The sequence below is a fragment of the Dermacentor albipictus genome, chromosome 5, assembly GCF_038994185.2.
Source record: "Dermacentor albipictus isolate Rhodes 1998 colony chromosome 5, USDA_Dalb.pri_finalv2, whole genome shotgun sequence".
Taxonomy (NCBI): Eukaryota; Metazoa; Arthropoda; class Arachnida; order Ixodida; family Ixodidae; genus Dermacentor; species Dermacentor albipictus.
The window spans coordinates 102,674,684-102,698,785 of NC_091825.1; the positions used below are offsets into that span (position 1 = coordinate 102,674,684).

Genomic DNA, 24,102 nt, shown 5'->3' on the forward strand with positions numbered 1-24,102 from the left:
TGCGCATGCACATACGAGGTCGATCACCTAACTTTTTTCATTCAAATCTTGAAATTGGATTCTGGGGTTCTTACGTGCCAAAACCACGATTTCATTTGAAAACCATGAACCGTGACATAAAGAACGCCAGTAGTATGTAGCATCTATCCATTATTTAAGCATGCGTAATATTCGTCAGAGGATTTCGCGAACATGATTATTCAAATTTTCATTTAAGTGATGCACAGGGTCGCCAACATTTAGGGGAATTAAGCAAGCTAACTCATTATGGTATGCTCGCCTAAATTTGTCATTGAACCCAGCAGATTAATGTCTTATTAACAGATATGCGCATTACTCTTTATATGAGGCACACTATTTTTTCCCGCGAAGTATAGAAAAAAAATGCTGAAGTTATTTTTTTTTTTAGAGACTTGAATATTATTGGGGCTTTCCCCTAAAAGTGAACCGACACTGTACATCGTATACCGGATAGTCGCACTCATTTAGAAATGAAGATATTAACCAAAATACTAGGGATATTCTTTCTATATACATCGTGGGACGCGCCACGCACATTAACGCTGTACAAGGAGCCAGCCACGGCAACCCAAATCAGCCTTTAAAGGCGGTAACCCCATTGTCGATCGCCATTCGCCACCTGACAAATTCCCCCCGAAAATCGGTACAAACAACACACTCCTGACCCACTGTTCGAAATACACTGAGTGCCACATGGACGTTTTTTTTTTTTACAACGCAAACCGTCGCACTCGCCTCACGCCCATGCATCCCTAACACAGCGCAGCCGATTTTAAATGCCTGCCCGTTTGTTTGTACTTTCCGCGCCCGGGCCGTTCCTTTCACGCTCCGCATTCGGCCGCTCCGCTCTCGCTCGCCGGCCCACCGCCGCTTACGGGTCTGTTTGCTCGTTTGTATTTTTGTTTCTTTCCTCCTCCGATACGGATCATTCGTCGCAAACTAGTAAAACGGGACACGCCGAGGAACGCGAGCGCTCCTACCGTCGGCTCGGACGGGTCGGGAAAGGTACCGCGCAGCCGGCTTCGTCGTCGTCGACGCCGTACTTTCGACCGCCGTCTCCTCTCGGCCGCGTAGCGAAACGTCCCGCGCCATTGAGAACGGGGCCGGCGACCTTATTTTTTTTGTTTCGCTCAGCGCACCCAAACGCTGCGTGCCGCATGCACGACGAAAGACTGCGGCGGAGGAGACGTCAGGGCGGCCCGCGCATCTTCGCCGGCCGGCCAGCCGGATCGGGCCGAGGCCGCTCTCGCCGAAGCGGTTTCGAGAAAAGTGCACCAATCATCCGGCGACGCGCCGCGGAACCATCATGGCCGCCGGCTGCTCCCGGAGCGAAGTGAAAGCGCCGTCGACCGCTGACGTGGCCGTTGCGCGCGCTTTGGCTCGCGCGCTTTTCCTTCTTCGGGACCAGTGCACTCTAGGACCACGCAGGGAGGGGGCTGTCCCGAACGCCGTTGAAATTCCGCCACGTTGTCGAATTCGACGTATTTGTTCAACTCGGTAATTAGCCTTCGCAGGATCTAAATTTTAGACAGAGGATGCCGCTTGCCTGGCGTATAGGAGGTTCCACAGACGCAGGCACTTGCGCGAACCTACGCATGTTTGCATCGCATACACCCCACAGCCTACAGGGACGAGTGCCCGTGGTGCTGGGCCACGCCAACCCTGTACCACATTACGTGGGAGTGCATGCTACACAACATAGAACGCCACGCGGGAGCAGTCGAGGGCACTGCTGTCCAGCTCGGCCCTCGACGACCAGCTCGACTTCATCCAGAGAGCTGAGAAGATGGCAGGAGCCAGCGGAGCCCCGGACTAAAGGTCCCGACCATTAGCGATGCTTCTGATTATTCTTTTAATAAAGTCTATCTATCTATCTATCTATCTATCTATCTATCTATCTATCTATCTATCTATCTATCTATCTATCTATCTATCTATCTATCTATCTATCTATCTATCTATCTATCTATCTATCTATCTATCTAATAGAAACGGTTAAACGGCCTCCCTGGTTTGCTCAAAGAACGCCGACATGTCGGGATTTGGGGTGGATTCAGGGTGCTATCCTTGGACTTTGTCAGATTCCGCCAAGCATTGTAATTTCACGTGACGGCGGCATGTTTAACCCGTCAGAGAGGCCCAGAGGGCTGCTGTAGCATTCTGATTGGCTCAAGAAGCTGACTTTAAGAAAAGATGACGATATGGTAGAATTTGACAACTTCCTCACCAACACCGCAGTAACCCCCTCCCCCCCCCCCCCCGCCCCTCCACTCGTATCGTCGTCGTCGTCGTCGTCGTCTCTGTTGTTGCTGCTGCCGCTGTTGACGTGAAGCAACAATGTGTCTCATATCCACTATGGGAGATTTGCTAAAAATGACGTCTATTATGTCTATAGTTAATATCAGAAATAAATTTTCAGGACTGTTATAGACCGAATGCTGTGGAAAGGCGCAATCCCGTGTTAAAATTAGTGTCCACCGTCGCAGAGATTGGCCTTCATTCTTTTTCAGAAATTAAGATAGGAACGATATCTTGAATATCGCTTATGATAACGACAGGCATAGGCGCTATTATATGTTAAGCGTTTAATAATCATTTTGTCTGCCACCAGTTTCAGAGAAATGTTGTGTTTGAGACGTACTGCTGCTTCATCAGTGACGAGGACAAAAGATTGAACGCGTAGTACATTTCAAGTGCCACCAGAGGACGCAGCGATCTCTAATGAAAAGTGAAGGCAATGAGCCGCATTGTGACATATGTAGCTATGCGCTTTCTATGTGTTTAGGCGGAACAAAAAACACGTTTTTGTCTGAACAAACTGGATAAATGCACTCTTTGTTCACATACATGGAGGAGCTCATTTGAATAGGCACCAGCGTGCCATTTAGTAAAGCAATGATTTTGGGAGGTTCTTAAAGCACGATTTGTCCATATATAAGCACTTAACATAAAAGGTATTGCTTCACTATGATTTGGTTGGGGCATGGTAACCTTTATTTAAAGGTGCAGATTTTCACGCTTCCGTCGGTTAGCAGAGCTCTTTATCTTGAATAACTGAAGGAGCCGAGCAGGGTTGGCTGTTTCGGTTATCGTTCGGTAGGCCTGAAGGTTGTACCGATTTTATCAAAACTACACCAGTTTGAATTAAAATTCACCGCCAGTCACCCTGTTAAACATACTGTAACGTGACTCATGCCACCGCGGTTACATTGTGCTGGCTTCTCCAACTCTTACTCAAGATAAGTCAGCTTTAGGCGCCGCTTTGCTTTAGACGTCACATTAGCACTATATACAGCAAATCACTATAGTTTAACACATTACTATTATTTAGAGCAAACAGTGGCATTTACTTGTGAAAACGTGAGAAGGTGCATCTCTTGTGAAAGTTATAAAAGCAACAGTTATAACATTTGCAAATGTTTTATCAATGTTACCGTGCATATAGCGTGTGGAGGGCTGACCAATACACAGAAAATGGCTCTGCAAGGGGCCGCCATTTTGTAACGACTTCCTTAATCGTCCTCTTAGAAAGAGATTTGGATATAACGACAAACCAATTTGAAACATGCGTCTTCTGAAGCGGTGACTCATTTATTGCCCATTCGTTAATGGAAGAAGCATGTCGGCGTAAAAACCCCGAGCAAGAGCATCCTATACTGCGCTGTCATCTCAATAAATCAGTAACACGACATACCAAACGAGTAAAAGAGTGGCTAAGTAAACAGTGACGATCACTCAAAGCTCTATGGGTTTTTCTTGTGGACGATGGCTTGATCTTTTTTGAAGTGCAGTGCAAGTGTTCTACTGTCTCGTTCTCTCTCTCGATGTATTTGGCAAGATAGGCGTATACTGCACTCCTGGCCTGTGTGCGTGTGTGTGTGCATGCGTTTCTTTCTTCTTCATTTTACGAGATATAAGACCTGCCTACACGGAGGAAATGGTTCCCAGAAGGAAACACAGACATGAACAGCGGGGAAGAACACACATGACGCATGCCGTGCTGTCCTCGTCAGTGTTTTCTGCAGGAAGCCTTTTCTTGCAAAATGTGTGACCAACGAACTCTGGCAAATACTTTTCCCAAGTTTGCTGACACATGTTTTTGCGCTCGTGTGCAATTTTCGCCGCATGCGCAGAACACTATTTATATTTACATTTTGAGTCGTGTTTGAGTGTTTGCATCCTATATGTTAGCGCATGCATAATTTTTCTCACTGTTTTTCTTCATTTCGGCTTTTATTGCTCTACTGACTAGTTTAGGTAGTGTCGCCCTGCCACCTAATCCACAAAGAAGTATCCGTCTTTTTTATGTCGTTATCCTATCCTGGCTAGAAATGTCAAATTTGTGGCTGTTTAGTGACCCTGACTTTCCGTTATTTGCGGCTAATAAACAACAAGAATATACTGGTTGAAAACACGAGACAAAAACTCAAAGCTTCGTGACATGCAACAATGCTGCCCTCTGGCGATCGATAGGGTCGCCTTCTTGTGTCACTTTATTTCGTCTGGATTTCTGCTGCGAAGACAAAAAGGCACGATGCTCCCGGGGGGGGATGAGTCAGCAAATGGTTTATTAAGAGGATGGCATTTCGGCCTGATTCGATCAAAGGGGAGACGGAAGTGGAACTCCAAGCCTAACGGGGAACCCCACCGTTAGCGGACTGACAGCGCTGGTAAGCCCTGCGTCATCAGCTATTACTCGTCACTCAGCCGAGGCTTCCAAGCAGAAGGGGAAGATAACGGACCGCTGCGCTTCGTCGTCTGTTATATCGCATCGCGTTCTGAAGAAAAGTATGGCAACGGTCGTTGCCTGCAAGAGAGGTTGACTCTTGAACAGAATGTTCGGAAACAGCGAACATCCAGCACATGTCTTTCTTTCTTTCTTTCTTTCTTTCTTTCTTTCTTTCTTTCTTTCTTTCTTTCTTTCTTTCTTTCTTTCTTTCTTTCTTTCTTTCTTTCTTTCTTTAATTCTGGGATTTCACGTGCCAAAAAGACGATATGATTGGAGCACGCTGCAGGGAGGGAGTGCGGATTAATTTTGACCAACTGGGGCTTCCTTAACGTGCACCCAATCCACAGTTCACGAGCGATTGGTTCTGTTTGATTTGATTCTATGGTTCCTGACAGAGTATTTGTGTAGCAGTTTCGAAACGCGCACAGTATCTGTAACACTGGCAAAGCTATTCTTTGTCGGCATACGCCTTTTAACTTACGTGGCCGTAAACACGACTTGTACAATAACTACAAAAGAGACTCTTGTATCCAAATTTTTTTACAAAGAATTTTTGTGACCCGCCGTGGTTGCTCAGTGGCTATGAATGGTGTTGGGCGGCTGAGCACGAGGTCGCGGGATCGAATCCCGGCCACGGCGGCAGCATTTCGATGGGGGCGAGATGCGAAAACATCCGTGTGCTTAGATTTAAGTGCACGTTAAAGAACCCCAGGTGGTCTGAATTGCCGGTGTCCTCCACTATAGCATGCCTTATAATCAGGAAGTGATTTTGGCACGTAAAAACCCATATTTTTTTTTATTTTTTGTGAGTTGAAGTACTTGTGGCCGGTTGCTGTTTCAGCCTCTGAATATAAGTACTGTAAAAATAAATATGCATGAACCTTTCCGCTGAAGCCTACCCTGTTTCTTGAGCGTGCTATTACGAGCAGCTTTGCGGCAGAAGAAAAAAAAAAGAAAAGTGAGTATCAGCCTTGAAATCAAGTGGTACTTGGCCCAATATTTGATCACGGTTGTTTTGCTTCTGTTTGCTCGTGTTTACCGACAACATGCATTCGACAAACGCGTGCGGTGGTCATGCAAAAGCCATTAGCACTATCAGCGTTTCTTCTTTCTTCAGACCTTCTAACGAACAACACGCTCCAGGTGGGTTGTATATACTGTGATACGTCCCGCGTGCGGCGCGCGGATTACGTGCCGCCGGGTTACATCTACACGCGTGGCCGGTAAGAAATTTACGTGCAAGGTAGCGAGTCATTGTAGGTGGGAGCTCGCGCACGACGACTCTGACTGAATGGCGGTTACTGGCTTTTTTTTTTCTTTTTAGACAGGCTACACTGGATAATGGTTACCACCAACCTCCATATATCACGCAGGACGCTGTCTTTTTATTTATTTTTTTTTCACACCCACTGCAGCGTGCGTGAGACGACGTGGAATAAGAGCGGGGCACTCAGCTGGTGAGAACAAATGAAGACAAATTCGAACGGCACGTCTCCGCCCGCAGCAGCATTCAGACGCCCGCCTAGCGCACGCAATTAACACACACACACGCAAAGCGCGCGCAAACCACGTGTACTCGCACAATCGTGTAAATAGTGAAATGAAAAAGCAACGACGGACGTTTCTTGGGAAGCACTTTCAGCGCCGGCACACAAGGACAAAGGGAAGACGTGTAAGCAACCACGGTGCGCTAACTTCGGCACGTTTATTCTCTGGAAATCGACACACCTTACGATACCACGTATTCATACGCCCGCCGCTTCTGGGCCAGTTGAATTCGGCGCACAGTGCTTGTCTACATATGCCTTATTCCTTGTCCCTGTCTGACGGCGTTGAAGTTCTTTCCAAGTGTTCACTTTACCAACACGGCCAACACGCACAACTGTTCTGCTTATACGAGGACGTTTCGCCGAGAAAAAAGAATTCGCTTCTCACGTTGAACTGGTTTCTTTAAACGGAGGCGAAGAACAGGCAGGCTAAACGCCTGCCCCCGTGTCCGCAGATGAACCTCGACTCTAAAACTCTCGGTTGATTTCTCAGAGTGGAAAACAACTGATACAAAATTAAGCAATATGAAAGTCAACGAACGAGAAGAAACAGACCGCACAGAGCGCTTGTTTCCTTTCTTTCTTTTTCCGTCTGTATTCTTTTACTGCACTTAATCTTGTTTCCAAAATGCATCACTAAACCCTAACGTCTTCATCAACTATGAGACACAGCGCCGCCTTTCGAATGAATAAGACTCGGAGCTTCAATTCCTTACTCCTGGAAGTTGCTGTCTCCGTGGAGCGTCAATGAAACGCAGCGAACGCTCCAGTCGTTGTAAAGTACGGGGGCTATGGTCACGGCGGTACAATGTAAGCCAGAGATTCTGCCCCGCTAGCTGTGGTGCATGTCAACTTCAGTCACGTAGTATGATAGACCATTGAGGAATGCGTCGAAGTTCCGCCGTTTTATTCCAAGGCATTGCAAACTCTACATCAAGTAAAAGGTGTAGGATGATGTTTTGCGCGTTTTTCTAGAGAGTGCTCGTAACTATGGAGTAATCAAATATCGTTGCACAATACCACTTTGCAGAAGGCAAAATAGTTAGTGCGTTCCTGTTAATAGGGCGTTAATAGATAGCGCGTTCCTGTTAATATCAGCGCATGTTAATGTCGCTCAGCACGTTAGAAACGTTAATCACGTTTGCTGCAAACTATATATGAGTACAAACGTACGAGGTCAGCCAGCATTATCTGCGCGACGCGACTACCGGTCTGGCACTGCTGACTTCGAGTTCTATTATAGTCAATGCGCGCAAGGACCCGGTTGGCTAGTAAAGAAGAAAAAAAAAACATCAGTATGTATACGGTTTCCTGCGGTCTGACGCCCGCATTCAGTATAGACGTTTGCATTACCAGGGCAGCCATACGAGAACGGCCGTGCACACATACATTCGGTGTCACAGATACTCACAACCAGCCCAACAAGTCTGCCGCGGCCTATGAGCACGGGAGAGCGCGGCCGCGTTTTGTGGCGTGGAATTGCGGCGACACGCAGGTAGTCCGGTTTGGTGAGATTAAGTTGGAGGATGCGCCCGTTAGACCGAGCCGGCGACGCCTTTGAGAATGGCAGGTGTCGCGAAAACCCCTCGTATAATGCAGGTTTTATCTTTACCCATATCTCGACGTGCCAACTTCGCCTATCTCTCTCTCTCGATATAAGGATGAGAATGATTATAAATATTTCTTGACGCGCATAGTGAGGATGCGTTCGGGCTCCATGTACTCTTTCTATATCTGGCCCAAGATCAGCTCTCGTACTAAAATCTGGCTTTGCATAACGCGCAGTTTTTTTCCAGCACGCATGCAACCACATGCGATCTTTTTTTCAATGTGTTTTTTTTTTAACTTCTTTCTGGACAGTGTAACATATGCTCAAGCTGTGAGATGAATGCACTAATATCCGCTAATAAGTGTCTTTAAGCGGTTACCAAGACATATATATATATATATATATATATATATATATATATATATATATATATATATATATATATATATATATATATAGAGAGAGAGAGAGAGAGAGAGAGAGAAACTATCACCGCGCAAAGCGGCACAGATTTCGACCCATCGCAACCGCGCGTCCCATCGCGCAACGCGACGCGTCGACGTCTGCTGACGCCTCCAATACGTCAGAAATACGCTCCGTGTGGTTGTCGCTTTACTGCATTATCGGACCACCCCCCTTCCCCTTCCCCCTCGATACTACAGCCTGGCCGCACGTGCCGCCACAGGCCACAGAGAGCGGCGGCCAAGCCCTGAGTGCCGTCATCTGCGACGTGAACGCCCCTGCCCGTGCGCGTCTGAGCGCGTCCAGCCGCAGCGGGGTATATTAGCTGCGATGGCGGTCGCCCTCTAACGGTGACGTCGCAGCTATAGCGGCTCTCAGGCGTTCCCTCCTTTACGCGCCGCTTTGTATAGAGGCCCCTTTCTACTACGCGCCGCGCCCAGCGCGAGTTGTGTTCCGCGGAGTGTGAAATGCACGCGAAGCAAGTCACGCATCTTCGACAATGTTTCTGTTGTTGCTGTCGTCGTTGTTGTGTCGCGCTTAGTTCAGGCGGATCTCAGCTGGCACCAACTGCGAGCCCCCCCCCCCCCCCCTCTCCCCCTTCACTCCCTCTAACGTCCCATTCACGGGCCAATGAACTCCTCTGTGTAGGTCTACGCTTGTCGTGCCACTGAGAGCGGAGGATGACGGAGGAAACTAAGCCGTACGCGAAGCGACGCGTAACTGAAATCCTTCGACTATAAAATCGGCGGCCCTAATGTGCGAGGTCGTCTTCAAGGCTTCCGCGAGCTGAGCGAATATCAAGAAGGGTAGAAACGCCGGGTTTCGTTGTGGAGCAGCTTGTGGCTGCATGCCATAAAGTGTGGCTTTTGTTTGTTCTTATATGTAAACATTGTTTCGTTTTCCGACGCGCGGGTTCTATCAATACACGTTTTAGCTGCGAATGTGTTTGCGTTCGCGGTTTTTCGTTTGAATAGTCCGATGCGGGCTGCGTCCACTATTTCAGATTTTGCGTTACGCAGAAAATAGCCTTTTCAAGTCCAAGTTTTTGCTATGAGAGGAGAGTGAGGCGTGACCCCGCAAGTCGCGTGGGATATAGCCGAAACTGAATTCGATCGCTGTGCTGGAGACTAAAAATAATTTAGCAAGAGGCACCGAGTAGTCAAATGTATTATAAACGCTCGACTCTTTAATTGCGTTTGTTGAGTTCCGCGAAATGGTACTCAATCCGCGGCTAACGAAGAATATACGCATTCACATCGCGTAACCCGGAACGTGCGAAACTCGTATATCGACAAAAAGAACTGACAGAATCAACTATAACTGTAGCCTGTTCGTTTCACATGTACGCATAAAGCATTCTGCTTTGAGACCCGTCGTATGTTCACAGCAGCGTATGCTATCCGCGGAATAAATGTTTATTCGACTTAGCGCCGGGGGTGGTTCAGCACCCATTTAACGTGCACGTCACATTTGAGTATTAGTGCTAGTTTGTTCGTTTTGCACTTATGCATATCGAGTTTTGCTTTGAGACCCGTCGTTAACTCGTTTTACGTTTTCATCACGCTTCGATTAAAAAAAAGAGGGGAAGTATGTACAGGTTGTATTCCAACGTTAATTCACAAGTGTACAGTCGCGGACAGAATATCATGGACCATGAAATCTAAGAAAAAGCTGAATATCTCCACAACTTCACAACGCAATCTGGTATTTGCATTTTGGACCTCGACTAGAATATGCTAACAACGTTGTCGTGGGCAGTTTTACTGGTTACTGCTACAGGCTGCTCGGGAATTGAACGTTTTCGGAGATCCCGTGGTCCATTTTATTCTGTCCGCGACTGTACGCCTTCCAAAACGCATAGGTCTAAGTGAGATGCTCGCCGAAATCTTTGTCAGAGTTAAATGTAACAGTGCACGAAACAAGGACCCGAAGAAACATCGAGCCTTAAACATCCCGGGTGGCCCATCCACTATAACTATATATGCCATGAGAGCAAAGCAGGCCCACCCTAAAGATTTTGTTGCAAATGGGCGTGCACAAAGGTGGTGCGTATAGTCTGCGGCATTACGTCCGCTTAAGTCCTCCGGCGCATCCTCCTGTGGCAAAATGAAGACAACGAGGTCACAGACAGATTAGAGACGCGCACGGCGAGTTTGGCCGTATTAAGTGCCTAAAACCGCTGCGCAAGTGTCCTCTTCACGCGCAAGTGAACGCCAGCCGTGTAGACTTTCCTTCAAACCAGGAGGTTATTCTTTCACGCTCCCGTGCCCTTGAGTACAGAATACTGTACAACGGCGGCCCTACCAGTGCATGCTTATGGTCTTAACTAGGCTAACTCACTCCAATAACCGAGGCATAACAAAATGGTGGTCGAAAGATTTTTGACAGGAACGCTGCAAAGTAACAGGTGCACTCGAGCCGAATGCACGCTTGGAGTATTACGTTACGAGACGGACGCTTGCCGCATGTGCGAAATACCGCGGTCGCTGTAAGCAGCTGGCGCTTACAAGATTCAAATTAGTTTATTAGTTGTGCTGCAGTCTCTGCTCACGCGTAGCTTCGTAACTCTTTCGGGCACTTATACGTCGAAACTACCAAGAAAAAAAAATCTTATAGTTTATATTCGCAAGACATCTCGGAGCTTTGGGGCTTATACGAAAATTACGAAGCGTCGTCGTGGCAAGTGCCGGAAACTAAGGATATAGCGGACCCTTTGTTAACAACATTACTTCGTCTATTCTACGCGAGCGAGAACGGATGCATCTACCTGTAAGTCATGCTGCCGGGTTTATCTATGCAGGCCGCATATATTATAGGATTATATATGCATACCATGTCAACGGGCTATATACCCCAAGGATTTGTCGTACATGAATACGGGACTCAGTGAACCCCCCCTCCCCTCCCCAACACACCTCCCCGAAATTATGGCGACGCATGCATGACAGTGATTATGCTGACTATGTAATCTAATTCGTTTGTCCGGGTGAAAAGGGAGAAAGAAAAGAAAAATAGAGAACGCGGCTGGCCGCACGTTTCGAGAACGACCGCTGACAGATCGACCCCGCCCTTGAATTGCCAACAGTTGTGCGCCGCTCTCTTTGTCGATGTTATCTCGCCCGTCCTTGCCTCGCCTGCCAAAGCCTCCTGAGAAAACTAAACTGCGCGGTGCTGCTGAAAGCGCTCCCGGACAACTGGAGAAAAAAATAAAATAAAAGTAGACAAACTTAAAATATCACAGGGAAGAAACCGCGTTAGGCCCGCTTCTATACACTCCTCATCTCGCAAGTCTCATTTCGGCAGTGAAAGCCGGGAACGTCTCGCAGCGCCGGCCACAAGCGTCGTTATAACTTCGTCATCGAATAAAAGGACGGTCCTTCCAACTAACTCGCATCCCGCGGTCCTGGCACTGGACGTCTAACACGCGGGGTGCTCGGAACTCGAGAAGAGCATACGCGAGAGACGGGGCCTCGGGGGTGGGTGTGGACCACGGCGGGGTAAGCGCGGAAGACGAAAATCATTTGCATAGGGCACCGGAGCCGCACCGCTTGTAAAAGCCGGGCTGGCCCCGAGGCGGCGGTGTAGCGTCAGCGGCGGCATCCCCCGGGACTCACCGAGCAGCAGGAGTAGCGCGAACGTGGCGACGGAGGTGCGCATGGTCGCTACTGCAGCCCAACGCCGGTGCTGCTTGCCGGACGACAGTGCGCGGTGCGTCTGCCGACGCTGGCCCCGTTCGTTGGCGTCGTCGTCGGCGCTGGCGGGCCGGTGCGCCCCACTGACCCACTTGGCGCGGGCGCCTCTTCTTCTTCCTCGTGGACGACGACTCGGTCGTCGGCCCGCTACTGACGCTCCCGCCGCTGCGCAGAGAGCAAAGGTCGTCGCCGATGGTCCGAGTCTGGCACTCTGGTCGCGGACTGTCTACGGGTCTCTCGGCGGTCCGAGGGGTCCGGGCGCCTTTTAAGGGGACCGTGCCTCCTCGCCTCGCGCCGGTGTTCTCCTGTATTTCGAGGGGGAATTGCACGGTACACACCGTGGCATCCCTCCGCCGCCAGTCTGGGTCAACCCGCTTTCTCCGCCGAGCAGTCGAGGGAGGGAGGCCAATGGACTCTTCTTCTTCTTCCAGCGCGCACTTGACGTCGTTCGTGCGCCTTGACGGTTTTCGCTCGGCACCGAGCGCGCGCCTCGCGGAAGCGTTTCGCCAAATTTTTCTCGCGCGCGACGCGCACCGTGATGCCGTGTGTGTGTGTGCGTGTGCGTGCGGTCCCGTCATTCGTCCCGTGCCCGTATTGTGTTCGCGTGGCTCCCAGTGAATCCCTGGGGGAGACGACACCGCGCGCGGACAGCAGCAGCAGCAGCAGCGGGAGTGTACACATAGAGAAGCGCGGCAACAACAGACGCGCGCGCACCGTTTGTCGTTGTTTGCCTTCGTCGACGGCACGCTTCTGTGCTCGTCGTCGTGTCTTGGGTGAAACACACCCGTGGCGCGTGCAAAATGCAACGCGCTGCGCGCGCTGTATACGCATATGCAGTGTGTGTGTGTTTGTAGCGCGCAGAAAATTTGCGCCTGACGTGCGTTTCAGGGAGCGCGCGTCTGCCACAAAGGGCGAGAGAGGGAGGGGAGGGGAGGGGGGGAGATGAGGTACAATCGGCTTTGCGCGATGGCGAAATGACCGCGGTTTCTCGGTTACGAGTCGACGACAAAAGGTCCTCTCTTCTTCGTCTTCTTCTCTTTTTTTCATTGTCTTTCTCTCTTCCTCTTTCTCTTCTTCCTTTTTTTTTTCTTGCAAACAAATATCGTTGCCTCCCGCCGTCTCTATACGATATCTGGGGGGGGGGGGGGGGGAGACCGACAAGCGCGTCGAAACGTGCGCGCAGCCCATCAGACCTACTCTCCCGATGATTGCGTTTGTGCGAGTTTGTTGGTACACGCGTGATGGTTAAGGCAGAACGGACGCGTACGCAGGACACGGGTACAAAAAAAAAAAATGGAGAACGCGCATTAAGGACTGCTCCTATGTCAACGACAGGCGCGTTCGATGCACGTCTCTCTTTCATATCTGTGTTCTTAGACGGCACGCTACTTTGCCTCGTAGCTATATACTTTCGATTGCGCTCGCAGGAACGACGTAGTCTGTAATGACCATCGCAGTTACGCCGATGGCGAGGAGGAGACGACAGCAGCAGCGGAGGCGGAGGGCGCGAACGTGCGTGACAGCGGAGGTAAAACGTAAAACGTTAACATAGAGCATAATGCCGGAGGTTTCGCCGCCTACATCGCGAGTAAATGGCAATGTCTTGTTCCTGTTCTTGTTCCCTAGTGAAATGGCGCAACCCAGGATCGGCCATGAATCGGGCGGTGACGGAGCTGTTAGCCTTTTATTTATTTATTTTTTGGATGAGTTAGGGTGAAATGAAATAAGTATCTTGCAAGAAGTGTCTACTGTTACACGTATGAATAATCAATAATGTAGATAATTTTGTGGATTTCATGAACATTATAAGAATTTCGAAGAATTTTAACATGCGATTCGTTTTGTCTACCGCTGAAAGATGCAGAGGGCTTCTAACCGTTCCTGTGGCTGTAACCCAGTACGGTAGCCCCAGAGGAAGGAGCTATAGAAAGAGTCGAATTCAAGCCAAGCTTTTGAAAGGGTTCTTCTAAAAAGAAGAAGTAGTTTAATGACAGGAAAATGTAGAGAGGTCGGCCGGATAATAAATCTTTTCCGTTGAATAATGAAACGGCGTCATGTCAAAAAGAAGTGTTCCAGACATTCACTCTCGTTGCATAAAGGGCGCAAGGGCGATATAGCCAGACCGGACATGTGGAAGTAAAAGTTCAGTGGGGAGAGTCAGCACCGTAGTCTTGTAATCGTTACTTCAATTTTTCTAGAGGAGCACCATTTGTTGTTCCAAAGAAAATTGAGATGCGGGAAATCAGATGCTGCCAATGATGATTGCGCGAATTTATTTGTAGTAGTATATTTTCTGAATCGCAGCGCAGTGATGAAAGCTGACGAAGGTAAAATGGGGATTGTAGGACCATCGTGGGATGCTATTGCGACTGTATCTGCATATTCATTTAAGGCTAAGCCTTTGTGACCTGGCACCCTCACTAAACGAACGAGGCCTAAGTGTCCTGAGAAAAGACAGTACGAAGTTTTTTTAATGAATCTGACAATTTGGGTATGGTTAGTGAAGAACAGACAGAAAGGTAACCAGTTAAGATTATGGCTGATGACAGAGATGGTGGTAATTTGCGTCAAGCTAAAACGATTGCCAATAATTCCGCCTAAAAGATAGGCATGAAGTCAGGTAGCCGAATCGAAAAAGAGCAATTTAGATGTGTTGATACAATGCCCACACCTGCCTTTTCTTCACAGACGGAAGCATAAGTTGCTATAACGGTCTTTATATTCAGGTGTTCAAGGTGGTCTTCCAGAATACTATTCAGATATTGATAAGGAAGATGTTTAGCATTATTTGGAAAAATATCATGAAATTCAATTTTAGCATCTGGAACCGAGGAATTCAGTAAGACCACTTTGCATAGGTAAACGCTTAATTGGTCCAATGGTTGTTGCATGAAAACAACTTTATGGCAACGCTAGCGATGCCACAGACAGTTAAAAAATGCGGCCGGTTCATTAACGAAAACATATTTTCATCTCCTCTGTGGTGATGCGTATATCTTTAGAAAAGCTTGTACTGTTAGGATATGAAATCGCATAAGAAGAGAAGGCAGGCTCGCTTCTTGATATAAGATATCGTTAGCGGCAAACTTAGGAAGCCCAAGAGATAAACGTAACGCCTCTCGTTCTAATAGAATCAGAGGTCGAATATTGTATGCAGGTCCGCCAGAAAACAAAACGCAGCCGAACTCTATTATCGTGCGAACATACATGCAATAGACCATAATGAGGGTATGCCGACGCAAACCTGATCGATTGCTGTTGAGTCTATGCAGTATTCCTACTGCGCGTGCTCCCTTTGATGTAATAAGCTCTATATATAGGGGGGCTCCAGTTAAGCTTTTCAGTGTACATTACACCCAAATATTTATGTGTATTCACCTGTGGGATACTTTGTTGTCGATAAAGAATCAAAATTTGCAGAGGAACGCTTTGTGGGAGAACTAGGACGGCGCTTTTTGTGACATTAAGAGAGGAGTCAACTCCATCAAGCCACATTTCTGGGCGGTTGATATAAAACTGTAGAGTTTGATACAAAGCATGTAAGTCTACTGATGTAGCAAAAAAAAATGGAATGTCATCGGCGTATAAGTACACATGCACATCCTGTTGTTGTTGTTCCCCTTCTTCGCCGAGAAGCACGTTTTACGTATTACAGTATACATGTTAAATAGAAGGTATAGCGCGTATAACCAAATAAAATTATAAAGGACACCTCCTCAATAAAAAAAGAAAAAACGCACGGATTTGTATTTATGCGATAAACTCCGATTTCCAGGACTTAAATATGGACACTCGTCCCGAGCAATCCTTCAATAAGATTTTTTTTTTTTAACCTGAAGTTATGAAGCAACTTACTTTTCTTTTTCTTTTTTCCCCAGAAGATCGTAAGCGGCAACTTTCGTAACTCCAGAAACTGAGCTTTTGCAATAACAAACAAGCAACAAATGGTTTTTCAGCTTATCGCTCTTCTGTTGCCTCGCACACGGCTTTAAAAATACACCTGCGCAAAACCGTCGCAGCTGCGCCCGAGGCATTTATTCTGAGGCGATCGATGCATGGACCAGACTCGAGGGCACTCGAGAGACAAGAGTATAGTTAAAATGCTAGAGACAAGCGCTTGACGTAATAGTTCCGCGGAAACCCGCAAGGTGGAGAGAAGTAATTATTGAAGGGAAAATGAGTAGAAAGTGTTCCGGACCAGGACGAATTTTTCTTCAACTGCGAAGCCTTTCTTTCGAGGAACCCGTACGGATTTCCTTTGTAGCAATTGCTACTGGATGTCTCATTTTCCCTTTAATAGAAACAAGCGCTAAGGTAAGTCAACACGACAAAGTAGTAGTAAGTTATAACTGCGAAAATGCGAGAGGTTTAGATTCTGAAGAGCTGGCTGCCATGATATCTTCACTCAGAAAGCACCAGTGAAAACTAAGAGAACGGGTAATAGGGCAAGAAATGAGAAAGGGATATCACGATGTTTATATGACGGAGAATTGCGATCGCACGCTTTTCCTTTTAGAAAAGGAAGATACTTTTCCTTTTGCACGGGCGCATGCAGAACACAAGCGCGTAGCGCACTTGTGTTCTGAACACGTAGAAGTGTCACGCACTCGTGGTCAAATTATCAAAAGATGAAAACAAAACAAAGAAGCGACCCGCGTGCATGTCTCTGACCAGTGGCAGAGAATTGCCGCTCTCGAAAGAGAACGAGAAGGAAATGAGGAAGGGCACGAAGGTTAAGCAGGTATGCATTTGGCCACGCTGCGCACATACGGAGCAGGTGGACTCGCGAAACAAAAGGACAGCGCGGATAGAGGCGAGTTGCGTGCACGGACAATTCGGACGCGCGGGAGATGGCATGACGCGTCTATAAGCGGCCACTCAGGTCCATTAAGTTTAGGTGGCTCAGCGCGTACTGTGCTGTCCATTCACCTCCCGCCGCCCTCGTCGGGCCGTCCGTATACCGTCTGTTAACTCTGTACCGCGCTCTTCCTATAAGAACGAAGTCGCACCGACCGGCGCGGACCGCTTTCTCGTCCTCGCCATATAGCTTCCCGGGTCGCATCCACTGTCTTGGCTTCCGTAAAAGGTCGGCCCTCCGATCGGCTGCCGGGAGACACTATAGCGTTGGCGTTCGAAGGCGGGAGCAGGGGCAAAGGAAGTGGTCTCGTGTAGGAGCCTCAAGGTACTGCGAGTCGTCAGTACGGCTGCGGGTGGCTTTATTTTTGTTTGTTTTTCAGTGTGAGTACAAGGTTGGCGGCAGGTCTCTAAACCGCGTTCGTATTTGTTCGGATCATGCCAACTCATGGCCAGTTAAACGGCCAACAGGCGAGGAGTTGGCGCCGAAATTCAAAACACGCACTTATCCAAACCTACGTATACACGATTAGCCGCATTCACCACGCACGATATACTGGCCAATTCCCGTGGTGAGGCGAGACGCCAACGTTAGCGGACATAACGTGGATGTGCTCAAACATACTGACGCACGTAAATTCCATACAACTAGGAATACAAGACTTTAACGAGCAGTGGGAGGCGCGGCTTACGGAGGAGGATCAGGATAGCCAACTGGATCTCCTGGACCGAGCCCAGAGAGCCGCTCACGCCAGCGGAGCCGTCGACTAGGGGCCCAAACTGCGGGACCTTAAATTTAGTTTTATTCTATAAAGTCTCTATCCTTCTCTCTCTCTCTCTCTCTCTCTCTCTCTCTCTCTCTCTCTCTCTCTCTCTCTCTCTCTCTCTCTCTCTCTCTCTCTCTCTCTCTTTCTCTCTCTCTCTCTCTCTCTCATGTCGAGGCTATCACATCAGGGACGCGGCTCCTGTGCTTTGGTGTGCAAGCTACGAACTGTCATATAGTAGTGGCCAAATGGGAATTTAATAATATGAGACAGCCACACCAGCAAGAGGCACAAAAAACGTTACGTGTTGAGCAATCGGCGATGAAGCGCGGCGGACAGAACCATCAAAAATACGGGATGGACGCTCGATTGTAGATTTTATCGAGGAAACGAGAATCGCGAAGAATTGATAGATATATTTAAATTATTTGTGAAGACCTTGGACTTTTTATACTTTTCCTTTACACGTATTCAGACATATTCATCGACATATGCGACAGCTTTGACAAACATAGTGTCCATTATATGCGGAGATACGTTCCTAGATATTCATTGTATTCTCCCGACAGACTTGTACAGGTTACCGAAAAAAAAAACGATTACAATTACAATTACTTAATCCAAAAAATGCACTTGATTACAGTTACTAATTACTGCCTCGCAATGGTATTGGAGCGATTACTAAAAATAATCGATTACATTTAACGTCCCTTTCCCTCCTAGTTTGCTTAACATTGCACAAATACTGAGAACCTGCAGAACGGGCTCGACTGGCTGTTTTAGCCCGTCGTCTGCAGCCCTTCACACGTTATTTATCTTCCCCAAGAATTCCTTTTCAAAAGTATCTTCGGTAAGCTTATCTCGCTTTTTTATGAAGTTATATGCAACGACACAGAAATCTCTCTCAACGTGCACTCTAGAGGGAAGGGCTGTGTTGTTAACGTAACATCTTGCTCACAAGACGTGGGGTTTACTTTAAATGCCGCGATGCTCAGGTCCGGGTTCTCTATAAAGCGTAGCGCTTCATTGTTGCTGGGGCTAGGGCAAGAAATATGTCACTCTAACGGCCAAATATTTCTGTCTATATCAGAGAAGGCGTAGACGGCACTAAGCGAAGAATTAAGCAGCACCTCTTACCGCCTATGAAGGCCGCCTAAAAGCGCTTCCAGGATAGATAGATAGATAGATAGATAGATAGATAGATAGATAGATAGATAGATAGATAGATAGATAGATAGATAGATAGATAGATAGATAGATAGATAGATAGATAGATAGATAGATAGATAGATAGATAGATAGATAGATAGATAGATAGACAGACAGACAGACAGACAGACAGACAGACAGACAGACAGACAGACAGACAGACAGACAGACAGACAGACAGACAGACAGACAGACAGATAGATAGATAGATAGATAGATAGATAGATAGATAGATAGATAGATAGATAGATAGATAGATAGATAGATAGATAGATAGATAGATAGATAGATAGATAGATAGATAGATAGATAGATAGATAGATAGATAGATAGATAGATAGATAGATAGATAGATAGATAGATAGATAGATAGATAGATAGATAGATAGATAGATAGATAGATAGATAGATAGATAGATAGATAGATAGATAGATAGATAGATAGATAGATAGATAGATAGATAGATAGATAGATAGATAGATAGATAGATAGATAGATAGATGAGAGATTATAAGAGAAAATCTCAGAGGAGGGACTTCCAGGAAAGCTGTGCAAATCTGATAGCGTGTCATGCTCAGTTGAACGCGGCGTATTTACAGGACGCTGATTTTGGGAACGAGGTGGCCCGTTCACACGTTTTCATCCCATTGGACACTCTAGTAACCGCCAAACTCAAGTGCTCGCAGCTGCGCCGCCTGTTATATAGCTTGTTTCGTAAAAAAAAAACAAAGGTGTAACTGGTGACGTGAAATTGGCTACTGAGGTAAGTAATTGAATTACAGCGAGCGTTGCCGAGCCAATAAAGTAATCATTAAATTACAAATTACCAAGAAAGGTAACTTATTACAAGTAATTAATTACATCTAGACCGTTAACTACAAGTCTGCTCTCGACTATAGCCTATCATTTTTCCCTAATTCTTTTGAAAATTTGTGGACCACCCGCCGTAGTAAAGTAGAGACTTTGGCGTTGCGCTGCTAAGCCTGATGTGCGGGGGATCAAATCTGAGCCGCAGCGGCCGCATTTCGACCGGGGTGAAAGAAAAAAAAACTCCCGGGTACTGGGCATTGGGTGCACGTTTACGAACCCCCAGGTGGTCAGAATTAAGCCGGAGTGTCCCACTACCGCGTGTCTCGTTATCGAATCATGATTTTAGTGCGTAAAACCCCCGAATATAATTTTAAATTTAAATAATTTCTGGTCCATTTGCTTGACGTTAACTGCCACCCGATGAGTGCGTGATGCACACGCAAGTTTTATTTTTGTCCTTCATTTTTGTCTTTATTTTTGTTTTTGCTTTTTGTTGTCCTTCGCGCAGCCAGAGAGAAGTCTCGAGAGAAAGCACGAAGCTAGGAACAGAAAGAAGACAACACGTTTTGAAAGGTATCAAGATCGAGAAAATGACACTTCTAAAGATTTTGCATTCCGTGGAGAAGCAAGTGTCTCTGAAAGAGGCAAGTGTCTCTAAAAGAGGCAGGAACGTGGAAGGGCCTATGGTCCCTGGTAGTCTTCTGCGGCACCCGGAGTGAAAAAGAAGCTGGTAGATCCAAAGATGCAATAATTCCATTTATGATCTTGTATATAAAGAGCACGTCGGTATGATTACGTCTGCAGCTAGGTGACGCAACTATAGGATGGTTATTCCGACTTGAGAAGTTGTTGTTGCATTAAGTCAGAAAACGATGTTTATATAGGGTATCTCAACTATCATGCTCCAAGGTTTTAATATATGTAAATGCCACGCAGCTGGACCAAACCAAGGTAATGTTGTTTGCCGTCGCTTGGAGATACTCAGAATATTTTTTCCAGTCTACATAATTGCATAATTAGTCTTAATTAATGAATCAAATTCTCAGATATTGTAATTAGATTGAAAGTGTCAATGAGAAAATCGTAGATCAACATGAAAAACTCCCGATACATCTTTCTGCTGCTAAATACGTGCTACATAAAAGTTTTTCCGAGCGTGAATGAAAGAAACCCACGAATACGCGCAAAATGCCTCCAGCGGCTCGTCGCACAGCAACTTTACGTGTATTCGCGGGCTTCTTCTTTTATGGTACCGATAGTACAAACGCTATGCGAATCCTCCTATAAGTTAGTCAGATTAGCAAAAATATTCGCACGATTATTATTAATCTTTAAATCGTTTCGGACGGGACATTCCCGAATACCTTCTTTTTTTTTTTTTCGGGTGTGTCGACGGGTGGAAACGGCAGAACGGACACACTACGGAAAGGAACACTCCCACTCACGTTTCTTCTTATTCGAAGCTCAATTTCACCGGCGCGGTGAGCGGTGTCCGTAAATCCGTAAACGCGCACTTTAAAAAGTCGCCTCGATCACCCGACAAGCACAGCATACCATCGAATACGTTCTCGTTTGGTTGACCTCCCTGCCTTCCTTCTCGTTGCTTTCTCTGTATACGAGCACGTCGTTAGCCTACATCTGCTTAAAAACTGTTTCTGCTCGTAAAACGCTCGTAAAACGAGGCGAGCGCCAGACGCGGTTCTGCACGTCATTGTTGTCTGGTTATGTCTGTAGCCCTTATATGGCGTTGCTTCACCAGCCTCGATGCACTGTAACAAACATGTGTGTACACATCTCGCACAGATTCCGAGACGATATATATACTGGCCGCGGGTATTTCGTCCGTTTTTTTTAAAAAGCCGACTCTCACGTGTGTGGTGTACATCGCGCTTTTTCGATCTGTAGTAAAGCATGTCACCGCCTGCGTGATGGTAGCAGGCGATCGGGCGCGTTCCAAAAACCCGATCGGAAAAGTGTGCCGCTTTCGCCGGGTCCAGCGGCGCACACACGCCCGACGTCTCCTGTCACACTCGAGGTGGGTAATCGGCGAAGTGAATCCGGCGCAGGAAGCGACGCGCGCGTGTGCCACATTCGCGCGGAGTCGCCGATTCATCCCGCCTGGCTTACGGTCAATGCGGAACGCTGAAGAACAAAACAAAACAAAAAAAAGGATAGGAAAGAAAAACGAAGTTGGAAGGTGATTGAACCTCTAGTTGACGTCGATGAAAGACGAATGTCTTCCTGAGCGAGTTGGAGGTGAGAACGGGGAGGGGGGAGGGAGGGTAGCCACTGCGCGTGCGCCTCTATCACGTCGCCCCTCGCTTGAGAGTAGCAGGAGAAACGTCGGAATCCTTACATTTTTTTTAGTGGGGAATTGCCCACACTTGATTGGCCCACACAAACACATAAAAAAGGGTTAGAAACCGGCATACCTGATACGGCGTAGACCTGTACAATCTTCATTTTGTACCTCTTATTAAGTTTCACAACAAGACCTGCCACCCTCTCGTTAATGCTATAGAATTCCTGTATGTTACCAGCTATATTCTTATTAATGAGGAATCCCACTCCTAGTTCTCTTCTCTCCGCTAAGCCCCGGTAGCACAGGACGTGCCCGCTTTTTAACACTGTATAGGCTTCTTTTGGCCTCCTAACTTCACTGAGCCCTATTATATCCCATTTACTGCCCTCTAATTCCTCCAATAGCACTGCTAGACTCGCTTCACTAGATAACGTTCTAGCGTTAAACGTTGCCAGGTTCATATTCCAATGGCGGCCTGTCCGGAGCCAGTGATTCTTAGCACCCTCCGCTGCGTTGCAGGTCTGACCGCCGCCGTGGTCAGTTGCTTCGCAGCTGCTGGGGACTGAGGGCCGGGGTTTGATTGTTGTGTTCATATAGGAGGTTGTGGCCAAGTACTGCACCAGGGTGGCCAATCCTGCTCTGGTGAGGGAGTGCGTTACCGGTTCTGGTCACCGGGATCAGGCCACACTCCAGGCCTGTTTGTGCAATTTCATGAACACGCGGATTTTTTTTTTTTTTTAATCCGGTGGAAAATTGCCGGCACCGGGATTCGAACCACGGACCTCTTGCACGCGAGGCGGGTGTTCTACCTCTACGCCACCGCGTGCTCACAGCGTGCTTACAGGAGGTATTCAGAGACCTGGATTGGGAAGAATTGGGGATAAAAGTTAATGGAGAATACCTTAGTAACTTGCGATTCGCGGATGATATTGCCTTGCTTAGTAACTCAGGGGACCAATTGCAATGCATGCTCACTGACTTGGAGAGGCAAAGCAGAAGAGTGGGCCTAAAAATTAATCTGCAGAAAACTAAAGTAATGCTTAACAGTCTCGGCAGAGAACAGCAATTTACAATAGGCAGCGAGGCACTGGAAGTCGTAAGCGAATACACCTACTTGGGGCAGGTAGTGACAGCGGATCCGGATCATGAGAAGGAAATAATCAGAAGAATAAGAATGGGCTGGGGAGCATTTGGCAGGCATTCTCAGATCATGAACAGCAGGTTGCCATTATCCCTCAAGAGAAAAGTATATAATAGCTGTGTCTTACCAGTACTCACCTATGGGGCAGAAACCTGGAGGCTTACGAAAAGGGTTCTACTCAAATTGAGGACGACGCAACGAGCTATGGAAAGGAGAATGATAGGTGTAACGTTAAGGGATAAGAAAAGAGCAGATTGGGTCAGGGAACAAACGCGAGTTAATGACATCTTAGTTGAAATCAAGAAAAAGAAATGGGCATGGGCAGGACATGTAATGAGGAGGGAAGATAACCGATGGTCATTAAGGGTTACGGACTGGATCCCAAGGGAAGGGAAGCGTAGCAGGGGGCGACAGAAAGTTAGGTGGGCGGATGAGATTAAGAAGTTTGCAGGCACGGCATGGCCACAATTAGTACGTGACCGGGGTTGTTGGAGAAGTATGGGAGAGGCCTTTGCCCTGCAGTGGGCGTAACCAGGCTGATGAGGATACCTGATACGGAAGAGTAGTAACTCCCCAAGGAGGACATTGTCTTTAAAAAAAAAGCAGGCTTCAGCGATTCCCCCGACATGCATGAACTCATTTACTTAGTGTAACAGTACATATTCCCCTGGCGCTAATGTTATTCACCCGAATTTCAGTGCGCTCGTACTGATTATGCATATATGAAGATCTATTCATGCCCAGGGATGTGGATTTATACCACGAGTTGTATTAATGAAGATACTTACGAAAGCTCATTGTTTGTACTGCGGATGTGTGTGATGCCGATGTTGCCTGGTGCTGGCCCCCTGGCCTCGTCAAGCTGTATGTTTACAGCTTTCTTGCCAGGGTGGCCTTCAACATTGTACTTTGTACATGTTGTAAATAAACTTGACTTGACTTGACTTCGACAGCAGCCGATCATCGCACCAGACAAGCCATATATCCTCAAGAACAACGTCCTTGAGATACGCGTAACGTG

General features: G+C 47.3%; 1 protein-coding gene across 2 annotated transcripts in view; it reads right to left on the reverse strand.

The window, feature by feature from the left end:
• The window catches only part of LOC135905966 (uncharacterized), a 28,822-nt gene extending 7,589 nt beyond the window's left edge, over positions 1-21,233 (reverse strand). The window contains exon 1 of one of the 2 annotated variants that reach the window (XM_065437117.1): positions 21,084-21,233. Coding sequence is in view for 1 of the 2 variants with exons in the window: in XM_065437115.2 (XP_065293187.1) it covers positions 11,923-11,965 (43 nt within the window). In the remaining variant the exon portion in view is untranslated. Of the gene's footprint in view, positions 1-11,922; positions 12,563-21,083 lie in introns of those variants that run through there. The other variant, XM_065437115.2, reaches the window with a different exon arrangement.
• Positions 21,234-24,102: the final 2,869 nt, after the last annotated feature.